This window comes from Mesocricetus auratus, unplaced genomic scaffold, assembly GCF_017639785.1.
Source record: "Mesocricetus auratus isolate SY011 unplaced genomic scaffold, BCM_Maur_2.0 Super-Scaffold_100009, whole genome shotgun sequence".
NCBI lineage: Eukaryota > Metazoa > Chordata > Mammalia > Rodentia > Cricetidae > Mesocricetus > Mesocricetus auratus.
In genome coordinates, this window is record NW_024429193.1 from 6,434,125 (window position 1) to 6,448,251 (window position 14,127).

The 14,127-nt window shown below is 47.9% G+C and overlaps 1 protein-coding gene across 1 annotated transcript in view; it reads right to left on the bottom strand.

Annotated features, from left to right (window-relative positions):
- Pigk (phosphatidylinositol glycan anchor biosynthesis class K) overlaps positions 1-14,127 on the bottom strand; it is a 74,420-nt gene that overhangs the window by 20,967 nt on the left and 39,326 nt on the right. The window contains exon 10 of the mRNA XM_005083631.4: positions 5,756-5,840. Coding sequence (XP_005083688.1) covers positions 5,756-5,840 — 85 coding nt within the window. The remainder of the gene's footprint in view (positions 1-5,755; positions 5,841-14,127) is intronic.

The following is a 14,127-nucleotide window of genomic DNA, read 5'->3' on the forward strand; positions in this document are numbered from 1 at the left end:
CAACTTTTTATGCTCACAAATTAAAGTGAAACAAACCTATTAAATGCCAAAAATGTTATCTAGTTCATTCGTGAGTGACTGCATTTACAAAGAAAATAGCATTAACGCTCAATAAAACATTATGTTATATTCATAAATTTTAAATCTTAATTCAAAATCCACACTATCTTTTAAAAAGTGGTTTGATTTTCAAACCAGCACCTGTGGGCTAACTATGAAGTTTACTTATACACACACACACACACACACACAAAAAAGTCACCCATCTCTCTCTAATGTGCCAACAATGGACTGCACTTCTCTTCTGGTAAACAGAAGAAGCGACAGTCTTTGAACAGAGGACATCGGCTGGGCACACAGGGTCACAGAGTCCTTTCTCTGCACACACGACCCTGCTCTTTCTCCATGGTGTCCAGGTACTGAGAGCTTAACAAATCCCTAAAGGGCTCATGCTTTACAGAGCAACCCCAATTCCTATTTCCCAAAGTGCTGCCAAACCATTAGCATATGCACACCACAGTTGGCAAGCCCTCTCACAGATGTTGATAAATGCCACCGCTGTTGGTTATGAGAGTAACACAAGCAAGTTTGGCAATAAGGACCTTGGTGGCCTTGAGAGACCCCTTAGGTCTACGCATTAGACATGCGGTTTAGTTCTTCAGCAGAAGTACTCGCAGAACACGAGTTCTCGACAGCGTTTAGGAAGACAGTGAAGCAGAAGGAGAAGCAGAGGGAGAGAGAAGGGAGCAAGCCTGAGACAGAGGCAGGCCCCGCCAAGCCTCTGCGCAGAGCGGCTGTGAGGAGAAACTCAAAGGCAACTTCAGGAAGGAGGCGTGACTCTGGCTCAGAATCCAAGCACCAAGCACCGCTGTGCACAACTCACGGCCAGGCAGCTGCAGGCACTGGTCACACGGCATCTGCAGTCTGGATTACCCCCAATTCCACTTCTCGGCTTAGAGAGTCTAGGGTCCCACCCAGAGAGCGTCAGTCAAGAGAACCCCAACAGGCACGCTCAGGCCACCAGGACACTCCAGTGACCCGCACTGCTCACCAATTTCTCCAGCTACGCAACCACAAACTGAGAAATGACCACTATTTCCAGACCTGCCGTGCACACTGCATCAGTGGTTACCAGGACAAAGTCAGAGTCTAACAGCACATTTCAGCAGGACAGACACTGACTCTCATGTGCAGTGAAACCAAGAACCATGCCAGCCACCCCTTGTTCCTGTGACCCGTCATCCTAGAGAGAGTGGAAAAGAGACGCAGAAGTTCCTGGGCTTGAGTGACTTTATCTGCAAACAGCTAGATTAAATTTTCTGCTGTCAGGCAGAAACGGGGAGAAAGAAAAGAACATTCAGCTGATAAGAAAATAACTCAATTATTTTAAAAAGGGAAAGACAAAGAAAACCCCATTTGTTCTACTACGTTCTAGAGCTGAAAGTCCTGTGTCAGCTAGGTGTGTTACAGTGTGTTCCCAGTGTGTGGACACAGTGAGTGTTAGTGTGTCTCCAGTGTGTGGACACAGTGAGTGTTAGTGTGGACACAGTGTGTGAACACAGTGAGTGTTAGTGTGGACACAGTGAGTGTTAGTGTGGACACAGTGAGTGTTAGTGTGGACACAGTGTGTGGACACAGTGTGTGGACACAGTGAGTGTTAGTGTGGACACAGTGAGTGTTAGTGTGGACACAGTGAGTGTTAGTGTGGACACAGTGAGTGTTAGTGTGTCTCCAGTGTGTGGACACAGTGAGCATAGGACACACCACTGCACAGGGTCTCATGAGCAGAATCACTGTCTATTATACATCACTTAGGAAGCTACCCCGTGGCATTCAAGACAGGCAGCAGAGAGTCACATGCCTTGTGTCCCGGCATCTCAGCTGGAAATAGGTGCTTTTAACTTTGCAAACATCTTTATTAAACACGCGGACACACCACAGCATTCACCTTTTTAAATTCAGTGGTTTACAGAGCTGTGCAAACTCACTGCTACATTTAGATTATTTCTAATTCTAAAGGGAAACTGTCCTTGGCAGGGAACACCATGCCTTGCGTGCTCCCAGATGTGGCCACCCCTAACCTACAGCTGTGGCAGTGCTGGGAAGCTCACGTCTGACCTCTCCCACGGTGAGCTGTTCACACCTGATGAGGGGGGCACACCGCTGGGAATATGCACCTCGGTCCTTTCCACTGCTCAGTGTTCCGCTGTTTGATGTGCTGCTGCATTCTCTTGACCCGCTCACTGCTGTTCCCTCATGGGCTGCTGCAGCGAGCATCTGTCCTCGTACCCATCCTAGTCTTTAAGTCTCTTGGGCCTATGCCTATGTCATAGGGTCACTGGGTCATGTGATAACCCTGTTTAACTGCCTCAGAAACTGTCAAACCTAGTTCAAAAGTGTGATTTTATTTTATTTGTATGTGGGGTGGGTCTGTGTGTCCATGGGTACATGTGGCTTTGTGTGTGTGTGTGTGTGTGGTGCATCTGTGTGTGCATGGGTACTTGCAGGAGACAGAAGAGGACACCAGGTATCTTTCTCTGTCACTCTATGCCTCACCCCCCTGAGATGGAATGTCTCCCAGCAGCTTAGCTTGTGCCCAGCAAACCCCTGAGGTCTCTGCTTCTCTGTAGCCCACAGTGCTGAGGTGGGATTTGAACTCTGTCCGCATGCCTGGGAAGTGAGTACTCTTATGCATAGCACCAACTCCCCAGCCCTCCTTCCAAACAGCATTCCAAGGTAGCCTTCGATGGGCACTGACTGCACTCACTGAATGTAGAGGGTGCGCTCCTGGCATCTGCGGCTCTTTTTATCCACTGCTCACCTGCACTGAGATGGCGTTCAGCCCCGGAAAAACGCCCTTTCCTCCTTCACCCCTTCTGGGACTCAGCAACCCTCTCTACTGAGTCACAGCCCCGAATCTCACTGAGACCCTCTAAGAAGCATCTGTCTTCTAAGCTGGTGGCTCCGTATGTCATACAAAATATTCTACATCTATGGCTTCGGGGTTGCTGGATGCTGGGGGTCTGCTAGGCTATCACACCCCAAAGGTCTTCCTCACAGTCACGGGGGTAGGTCAGACACAGACGGCAATGAATGGAGAGCAAGGGAGCCAAACACAGCCCACAATAACCGGCTCTCGACCTGCAACATGCCAACTCCCCACAGCTACTGCAGTCGTAGGCAGTGAAGTAGCTTAGCAGAGCATTTTGTGAAGGTGCGGGCTCTTCAGTGTGCGTGACTCTAATCCACAGCATCACCCGGGTCACCGTAACTGACCAATCTGGCCATGTGTGTTCTGTTCACAGGGGCCGTCACCAGCCTTGCATCTGTGACACCTTCTGTATCTACAAGGGATCCGACACCCTCTGACCTGCACTCGTGTGCACACTCACACAGACACACAGGGACACACAAAATAATAAAACCCCTTTTAAAACTGTAAGACAACTTGTGGAATATTCCTTCACACTGTGTGAATGTATGTCGCTGTGACTGGTTTAATAAGGAAGCCGACTGACCAATAGCTGAACAGGATAAGGGTAGGACAGCCAAACTGAGTATTATGACAGGAAGAAGGGTAGCATCAGGGGTCACCAGACAGACAGAGAGACACTGGAGAGTAAAGTGGCAGAATGCAGACTAATAGAAAGGGTCATTTAAGTTGTAAGAACTAGTTAGTAATAAGCCTGAGCTATGGGATGAGCAATTGCAATTAGTACTAAGTCTCTCGGTTGGCTATTTGGGAACTGGTAGGCAGGAAAGAAAAATTTGCCTACAACAAATAATCCCTTGCTAAGTGAGGGTGTGTGAAAGTGGTCGTCTGTTTCAGAGCTGCCCCAAAGTGAGAACCACAGAGGAGTGGATGACATGTCTGCTGTTAACATGCTTCCCCACCTAACCCTTAATTTTAAGAAAAATAAACTCCTATAGTACAAAATTTCTTAGAAGCTGAGATTTATGATAGATCATTCAGGTTTTTAATTATACAACTTATAATTTATTCTTAAATCAATACCATCTCTCTTATACTAGGGAAAAAAAAAAACAAAAACCTAAAATTTTTTACCAGGGTGCAATGCTTTACCTTGAATTCAGTGTTTAAAAACAAAACAGTGGTTAGAGAAAACAGGCAGTTTACTGGTTGCTTCCCATTATAAAAACATTCTGACATTTCAAGTGGTCAGCCTTAAAGGTTAATTCCTGCTTCTGCGGTCAGGCTCTACTCTGGGTGACCAGCTCTGGGCAGATCCTGTTTACCTATTCTGAGCGGGGCACTGTGTCAGCGTGCACGCTCCCTGTTACAGACATATTGACTTGCTGCCTGCTCTGCTGGCTGATTCATTTCTGCTGAGAGTCAGGCATGAAGACAGAATTTTAAATGTGACATTTGCAGACTGTCGGGTCACTTAAGCTCTGTCAACCTGGGGAATCCCTGACATATAAACTGGATTTGATTACCATACACAGATAAGCAGCCCAGAGGGGTGGATTTCTACACACTTTTAAGATTCATGCAGAATTTTAAAGCTGAGTTTTATCTATATAGTGAAAAGTTTCAATTAAAAGCCTCTTCCTTTTAATAAACTCAAACTGGAAGTACTAACAACCCGCAGACACTAAACCAAAGTTCTCCTGATTGAAAAGAAAACATTGGAAAACTCCTACTTCGGCATCCCAGCAACGGTGAGGAGTCCTGACACGGCGGCTGCCTAGCCTTCCCACCAATCTCTAAGAGGCTGAGGAAGCTTCCAGGCCTGTGGGCCAGTCAACAAGCTGTTTAAAGGGATTGGACCCTGGCCCAGCAGGGCGGACGGTCTATGCTGTCACAGTACGAAGTCTAAGCTCCCTGCTAACAACACTGTTTCCTCGGATGATCGCCGCATCGAGGGATGACAGACTCGTTGTAACTGGAAATGAACAAACTGCCCACATGACATTTAGAATTACATGTGAAGATGGGGAAGGCTGACAGGAGCAGGGAAGACATTTTTCCCATCCTTAGCTCCTCCAAGAATGACACTAACGATTCATTTTAAGCTTTCTCGTTGTGAACAATACCACACACTGGTTCAAAATGAAGAAGTGCTCTGACGTTTAGCAATGTGTCAGAGGTCATTTAGATTACCCGGGTTTATGAGGAACTCTATCATCACACTCCAGGTCATTTAGATGACCCGGGTTTATGAGGAACTCTATCATCACACTCCAGGTCATTTAGATTACCCGGGTTTATGAGGGCTCTATCATCACACTCCAGGTCATTTAGATGACCCGGGTTTATGAGGGCTCTATCATCACACTCCAGGTCATTTAGATGACCCGGGTTTATGAGGGGCTCTATCATCTCACTCCAGGTCATTTAGATTACCCGGGTTTATGAGGGCTCTGTCATCACACTCCAGGCCATTTAGATTACCCGGGTTTATGAGGAACTCTGTCATCTCACTCCAGGCCATTTAGATGACCCGGGTTTATGAGGGCTCTATCATCTCACTCCAGGTCATTTAGATTACCCGGGTTTATGACGAGCTCTATCATCACACTCCAGGTCATTTAGATGACCCGGGTTTATGAGGGCTCTGTCATCACACTCCAGGTCACCTTCGGTACCGGGTTTCAAATGGGAATGCTCACCTGAGGTAAAGCCCGAGGAGGAGGAATGGGCCCGCAAGACCGTTTACCCAGAGCACACTGACTCTGAAGACCTAACGAAAGCCACAGCTTGTTTCTTCAAAAGAATCAAACGGATTCAAACCTGGTGTATTATCTGAGCGACCGGGAGCTGCTCGGCGTATTTGAGAGCGTCTGTGGGCCCCTCCGCCATCTCCTCTTCCCGATAGCTGGAAAGACATAAGAGGACACACTCAGGCAAGTGTCATGGGACTGGCAGACAGCTGTACACACGTGTAACTCCGCAGTGTGCTCACCACAGACCCCAGGGTGAACGCACACAACTGTATACATGTGTAACTGCATACACGTGTAACTCTGCAGTGTGCTCACCACAGACCTAATATAAATTTGGAGATGATATTTACTAATAACTTTGAGGAAACTACCCAATAAGATGACCCTGATTTAAATAATGTGACCACAACTGTACAGCAGACTACAAATAACTGTACACACGTGTAACTCGGCAGTGTGCTCACCACAGACCCCAGGGTGAACGCAGACAACTGTACACACGTGTAACTGTACACACGTGTAACTTGGCAGTGTGCTCACCACAGACTGCAGGGTGAACGCAGACAACTGTATACACGTGTAACTGTACACATGTGTAACTGTACACACGTGGAACTCTGCAGTGTGCTCACCACAGACCTAATACAAATTTGGAGATGATATTTACTAATAACTTTGAGGAAACTACCCAATAAGATGACCCTGATTTAAATAATGTGACCACAACTGTACAGCAGACTACACATAACTATGTGATGAAATTAGCACACGTCATTTCCTGTCCTGGTCGCCCACTTTCACTCGAGATTTAACACTTAAAAACCCTGTCCACAGGGCAGGTTTCTCGCCTGTCCTCCAGTAGGTTCCTCTAATCCTACTGTCTGCTCGCTCTTTCAAACTTATGCATTTGTTGAGAACCACCAGCTCCATTGTTTCCACTCCTTTCAAGACAAAACCTGCCCTGTGCCCTCACCCCAAGCTTACCATCTATCTCGGTAAGTGGGAAATAAACCCAGCGTAAGTTCTAAACTTAAGTGAGACAGGAAACTCACACGACACACACGAGTACAGCATGAATTACGAGATGAAGGGCGGCAGACTGCTTTGGCTTTTATGTTTTAGTTAGCATGCAAAGCCCGAGCTTTGCAGTGACACTCCCAGACACATGACCTCACTTTTCTTTGTTTTGTCACCCACACCCCCTCTTATGGCCTCCTGCGCCTATAGGACCCTCAGTTTGGCTTCCAGGCACATCTATTCATTCCGTCACTCTCCTGTCATCCTCTGCTTCCTGGAAATCAGAAATTTTAAAAAGGAAAAAACGTAACAGGAAAGAACCTTTGCCAACTACACATCTAACAGAGGATTAAAATCCAAAATATACAAAAACCTACAACAGGCTGAAGAATGGAACAGAGCTCTCAAAGGAAGCATAGGTGGCCAGTATACATCATGTAAAGTGCTCGGTGTCCTTGGCCGTCAGAGAAACACTAGTTGAAACCACTCTGAGATCCCATCTACACCAGCGAGAGGCTAACATCAAAGCAACTGACGCTGGAGCGGTGTCAGCTCCTGTAGCTACCAGGGAAACCAGTGTGGAGGTTTCTCAAAGCCTAGCACGGCCACGTGACACACCCACACCACTCCTGGGCACACACCCACGGGACTGCACGTCTGACTACAGACACACCTGCACATCCGTGGTCACTGCTGCTCTACTCACAGAAGCACAGAAAGAAAGACAGTCAGCCTGGACACCATTACCTGAAGTGTGCATAAGGACAGTGCAGTACACAGTACACACCACACACACACGTGCGCACACACCACACACGTGCACACACACCACACACACGAACACACGTGCACACACGCATACACACACCCCACACGCGCGCACACACACGTGTGCGCACTCACACACCCCACACGTGCACACACACGCACGCACTCACTCATACACACACACGCGCGCACACACCACACACACATACACACCACACACACCACAGACGTGCGCACACACCACACACGCGCACGCACACATGCGCACACAATGGAATTTAATGCGCGTCGGGGGACAGTAGAACCCATGCTATAAGGGGGAGGGGACAGCGGCAGTGGGAAGGCTTATTCAGTGAGAGCAGCAGGCCGAAGGGAGGCTCAGAAGACAGAGGGTGTGCCAACCACAATGGTACATGAAAACGGACAAAACCATTAAAAACTATCTTGAAGGAGGTGCCCTGTGGGGTGAGTAAGCTGCCATGACTTATTAAACAAAGCAGGGCCAGGGCTGGGTTCCTTCTCGGGACTTGAGAACACAGACTCTCCCGAGGACCCCCCAAACCACACAGGTGGCGGCTCCCGGCCGCCCACCGTAACTAGTGCCCACCGTAACTACCGCCACACATGACAGTTGACACAGAGAAAGAAACCGGCCCCATCCGTGCGGGCTAGCCTGATCCTGCCAGGTGGTGGCCCGTCAGTGTGCCAACACTGCCTGGCCAGGAACTCTGGGGTGCTGCTGATCGGCGGCAAGCCTGCTCGGGGCTCAGAGCTCACTCCTGGCTCTAGACACGGGTCAGAGCCCGGGGCCCTGAAGGTCGCAGGCCCCAGTGTGGGAGCTGCGGTTGCTGCTGATGGACGCCACCTGCCCATCGAATCCCCTTACTGGAGCCACGCTCGCACCACAGATTTGGTCACAGAAGCTTGTTTTTCCAGCGGTCAGCGGCGACTGCATGGACTCAGAACAAGTCAAACTATGGAAATTAAGTGACAGCCTGGCCAGGACATCGGGGAACCCTGGGAGATGAAGCAGGAGGGACGGTCGAGTCAGCAGAGGTGGGGATGACTGTGGAAAGCTGGCTCCCAATCACGACACGGTCACAGCAGGCAGTCTCAACGGCAGTGGTGACCGCCAACCGTCGCCTGTCGCAAGGCTGGGTCTGTCAACAACCGGCCAGGGAAGGGCAAGACTCACAGGCGGCTCACGGCTGGCCGGGGAGGAGAGACACGCTCCATAGTAGCATCGCAACTTCCTGCTTTGAACTGTTTGAAAGCTGGAGCTTCGTGACAGCTCACGTCTGGCTGTCCCAACACTTGCTGTCAGGTCTGTCCGAGTGTTCCCTTCGCAATGTCGTGTCCTCTCAAAGTCACTCACGTGCGACTCACACCGAATCTCATGATGGGGCCTTTTCATTACTTCACCAGTGTCTCAGCGCTAAAACAACTGCTCCTGAATTTTCCAGAAACACTTGTTTTCCCCCCCCACACACACACTGTTTCCCCGCGCCCAGCTGGGCGTTTTTCTCGTTAGACAATCTTCTCTCTAACTTGGACGGTTTCTGTATCGTTCTCTCTTAGTCGGAGGCCCACACGGCCTTTCCCTCCCTCTTTATGTTGAGGGGAGGCCCCAGACCAGACCACGTCTCTCGGGCACACCAGAGACAGACCTTTCCATTCAGAAACACTGTCTCAGCTCTGACAAGTTTTCCGTCATAGTTTTTAATGTTACTTCTGTTTATTTTCCATTTGGTTTTCTAGTTTAAGCACTAAAGTAAATATAATGGACTCTCTCCACTCTCTCTGATCTTTTTCTCCCTCACATTTCAGCATTACTGTCTTGACTCTCTTATTTCTAGTCTTTATTTTTCTCACTGAACTTTTGGTAATATATACCTTCCCTTGGGTACCTTGTAATTTAGTTTTCACTTCTGAGGTGATTTTGTCTTTTTTGTCCGTTTCTTCCCAGAGCACAGTTGGGTTCTATTTCAGACATTCCTGCTGTCTATCTCTTTCAGTCAGGACTTTTTAACTGACTGGCCCAGGGTGTTCTTCCACAGACCAAACCCTTGTTTAATACGCTCTTCACAGATCAAGGCTGCTGCCTGGGCTTCCCCTGCTTCCTCTTTTACTATCTCCCCCATCCCCCTCCTGTGTCTGTCTGTCTGTCTATCTCTCCCCCTCTGTGTGTCTGTCTGTATCTCTCCCCTTCTGTGTGTGTGTGTGTCTGTCTGTCTGTCTGTATCTCTCCCCTTCTGTGTGTGCGTGTGTGTGTCTGTATCTCTTCCCTTCTGTGTGTGTGTCTGACTGTCTGTCTGTCTGTCTTCCCCTCTATGTGTGTCTGTCTGTCTGTCTGTCTCTCCCCCTCTGTGTGTGTGCTCATGTGTTCATGTATGTGCAGGAGCATACACTGTACACATGACATGTGTGGAGACCTCAGGACTGTCCAGCTTGTTTTTGGAGACAGTATCTCGCTGACTTGGGTTTTACTGGTGACTCAGGCTGACTGGCCAGTGAACCCCAGAGGGTCTGTCTCACTAGTGCTGGACTTACAAGCACTACCCCAGCTTCTTCAGGAGGGGCCTGGGGGTTGAACTCAGGTCCTCAGGCTTGCATGGAAGGACTTTAGTGACTAAGCCACCCCCCGCAACCCTCCCTTCTATTTTTCTTTTCACTCCCGTAAGTTTATATATATATATATATATATGTGTGTGTGTGTGTGTGTGTGTGTGTGTGTATATATATATATATAGATGGGTGTGTGTGTGTAGATATAAATTATATGTTATATATAATTTGATAAGGACTGATTTTAATTTTCTATTTTATTCTTACATTAACTTTGTTGTACATTTTCTGGATTCCTCTTCTGCTGAGAACTATTTATATTGGCTTTCCTGAGACTGGTAATGGCAATTTATCTGGCAGTTTATCTGGAGGAAGAGGGATGAACTAGCTTACAATGGTTCTTGGCTCACGAGTGCCCTCTTGTGTAGCTACAGTGAACTGCAGTTTCCTCAGGAAAGCATTCAGTGGCAGTGGTGGGTCACAGTGCTAGTTTTAATGCCCCCTTGCTTGCACAGAGCCTCTCCTCGCCTCCAATGCCTTCTTCCTTCCTCCACACCCAACACTTCACCGGCACGGTGTCCCCACCCTCCTCCTTGTCGTGTCTGTGTCTCACAAGGAGTCACCACCTTCCTGAGAGCGGTGTATATGGTACTCAAACTCCCTGATCAATGCTCGTAACCCTGAGAAAACCACAGGCGCTCATGTCAACTTACACACGGCTGCAAGCCCCAAAAGAACTACTTTTTCCTTTTACAAAGCATTTAAGTTCTTCTTAAAGTCATTCCTTTTATTTAACATTTTGAGAAATCTTAGGGGATATCTGCACACTGTGTGAAAATGTATCGCTGTGATTTGTGGAATAAAAAGCTGAGCAGACACTAACTGGGCAAGAGGTATAGGCAGGATTCTGAGGAGAGGAAGGGAGAGGAGGAGGAAGCTGGGCCCGAGAGACACTCAGAATGGGCGGTGCGTGGCAGGACACAGATAAACAGAAATGGGTTAATTTACGTTAGAAGAGCTGGTTAAAACCAAGCCTGAGCTAAGGCCAGAGTTTCATAGTTAGTAATCAGCCTCCGTGTTGTTATCTGTGAGCTGGTGGCCCAGAGAAAAGCCCGACTACCCTCTCGTGCACTCAGCTCCTCCAAAGGTTCCCCTTTCCCTTTGTTCCGACCCGTCCCTGAGATCTGCTGGCACGGCCTCATGAAGCAGCCGTGCCCGCACGGAAAGGCTGTGTGGGTCTTACTTCCGGCCCTATGTCTCAACAACGTGCTTCAGAGACAGGACAAGCAGTGACTGTGGCTGGGAAAGGGTTACACTGCCGTGCTACGGTCTGTGATGAAATCGGGGACAGTACTGCCCAGACTCTGTGCGGAGGGAAGAGCAGGCGGGTTGGAAACTCGGGGAGTCAGTTTATGACCCCATCCTTTGTGTGGGGTTTTCTCTTCCCTCAAGTCCTCCTTACTATGCTGCCCAGGCACTCCTGAAACAGAGCTCTGGAATTATTTACAGTGCTGTACACAAGGCCGGCTCTGGCTCAGTAGGGGTGAGCTTGTTTCCATAAGCCATGCTGAAATCAGATTATTCTTGTGGCATAGCTTATTGGGCACTAAAGGCCAAAGCATTCTTCTAAGAATTGAAAATAACTATAAGAACAGGAAAGCAGAGATGTTGTGCTATGCTAGATACTAAAAATAAAATCAATAAATAATTCAAAACACATTCTCTAGAGAAACCCAAGGACATAGGAAGAAACTCCATAAGCAGACCCCAAACCCAACGCTTGGTATAACCCCTTGTTGAATAAGACAGCTGAGAACAATTACTTGAAACTAAAATATATACTAGAGAAAGCAAATTAGTGTATTAATTAAATAATATACATATATTTTAAAGGCATAGAAAAATTTCTATACCTTAACTGTATTTTTTAAAACGTGTTCAAGTAGTCACAAATGGCCAGGTAATACTTTGAAAGTTGCTCAACATCCTTAACCATCAGGGAAATGCGGACTAAAACCACTTTAAGATGGCGCACACCTTTAATCCCAGCACTTGGGAGGCAGAGGCAGGCGGATCTCTGTGAGTTCGAGGCCAGCCTGGTCTACAAAGTGAGTTCCAGGACAGCCTCCAAAGCCACAGAGAAACCCTGTCTCGAAAAACAAAAACAAAAACAAAAAAGAGTATATCTCACAACAGTGAGAATGGCCATTATCCGGAATTCAAGTGACAAAAAAAAAAGTCTACACTGTTAGTGGGATTGTAAACACTACAGTATCCATTTGGAAATGGAAAAATCATTCCTAAAATTTACAAGGAAACCAACCAAAAGCCCCTGAATAACCACAGCAATCCTGATGAAAAAGAACCACTACACCTGACCTCAAATCATACTACAGAGCCATAGGGACGAAACATAACACTAGCACTAAAACAGACAAGATGATCAGTGGAGCAGAACAGAGGACCCAGAAATACACTCACACAGACACAAGGGTGTCAAAAACACTAGGGAAAAAATCCCCAGCAAACAGTACTGGGGGAAATAGACATCCAAATGTTGGAAAATGAAACAGAAACCATCTTTCTCAACCTTGCACGATTTTTTACTCAAAGGGGACCAAAGACATTAATGTAAGATCAGAAAGTAACAGAAGAAAATGCAGAGAAAATACTTCAAGATACATGTGGTGATATTTTGTTTATGATCTAACAAATGAAGCTTGTCTGAAGATCACAGTGCAGAGCTAGCCACACTAGTTAGCCATAGGGGCTGGGTAGTGGTGGACACGCCTTTAATCCCAGCACCAGGGAGACAGAGGCAGACGGATCTCTGTGATTCAAGGTCATCCAGTCTAAAAGAGAAACAGCTGGCACAAAGGTGATCCTAGCACTGGGATCCCACGCTTTTAATACCAACACAAGGGAGGCGGGGACAGGAAGGGATATGGCTGGACAGAGGAAGGAGGCGGGAGGAGACAGAGCTCAGTGCAGTCTGAGATTCAGTGTGAGATGCAGTGTGAGATGCAGTGTGAGATTCAGTGTGAGATGCAGTGTGAGATGCAGTGTGAGATGCAGTCTGAGATGCAGTGTGAGATGCAGTGTGAGATGCAGTGTGAGGATGCAGTGTGAGATGCAGTCTGAGGATGAAGTCTTAGATGAAGTGTGAGATGCAGTCTGAGATGCAGTGTGAGATACAGTCTGAGATGCAGTCTGAGGATGCAGTCTGAGGATGCAGTCTGAGATGCAGTCTGAGATGCAGTGTGAGATGCAGTCTGAGGATGCAGTCTGAGATGCAGTCTGAGGATGCAGTCTGAGATGCAGTCTGAGATGCAGTGTGAGGATGCAGTCTGAGATACAGTCTGAGATGCAGTCTGAGATGCAGTCTGAGATGCAGTGTGAGATGCAGTGTGAGATGCAGTGTGAGGATGCAGTGTGAGATGCAGTCTGAGGATGAAGTCTTAGATGAAGTGTGAGATGCAGTCTGAGATGCAGTGTGAGATACAGTCTGAGATGCAGTCTGAGGATGCAGTCTGAGGATGCAGTCTGAGATGCAGTCTGAGATGCAGTGTGAGATGCAGTCTGAGGATGCAGTCTGAGATGCAGTCTGAGGATGCAGTCTGAGATGCAGTCTGAGATGCAGTGTGAGGATGCAGTCTGAGATACAGTCTGAGATGCAGTCTGAGATGCAGTCTGAGATGCAGTGTGAGGATGCAGTCTGAGATGCAGTGTGAGATGCAGTCTGAGGATGCAGTCTGAGATGCAGTCTGAGGATGCAGTCTGAGGATGCAGTCTGAGGATGCAGTCTGAGATGCAGTCTGAGATGCAGTCTAAGGACAGGTGGCCCCTTTGGTCTGAGCACTGAGAGGTGAGAACTCTCGTGGCTGCCACTCTGATCCTTCAGCTTCCACCCCGAGAGCTGTTTTATTATTAAAAACAATTGGAGTGCATGCTACAGAGACATCACCATGTGAGAAGGCTCTTTAACTAGTACAGGAACATGATGGAGGTCATGACAAGGTGACTTAAAGAGAGAACAGCTTACCAGGGACCAGGGCTCCGCTGGGGCAGGAGCAGGAGTCCCTCAAGGCG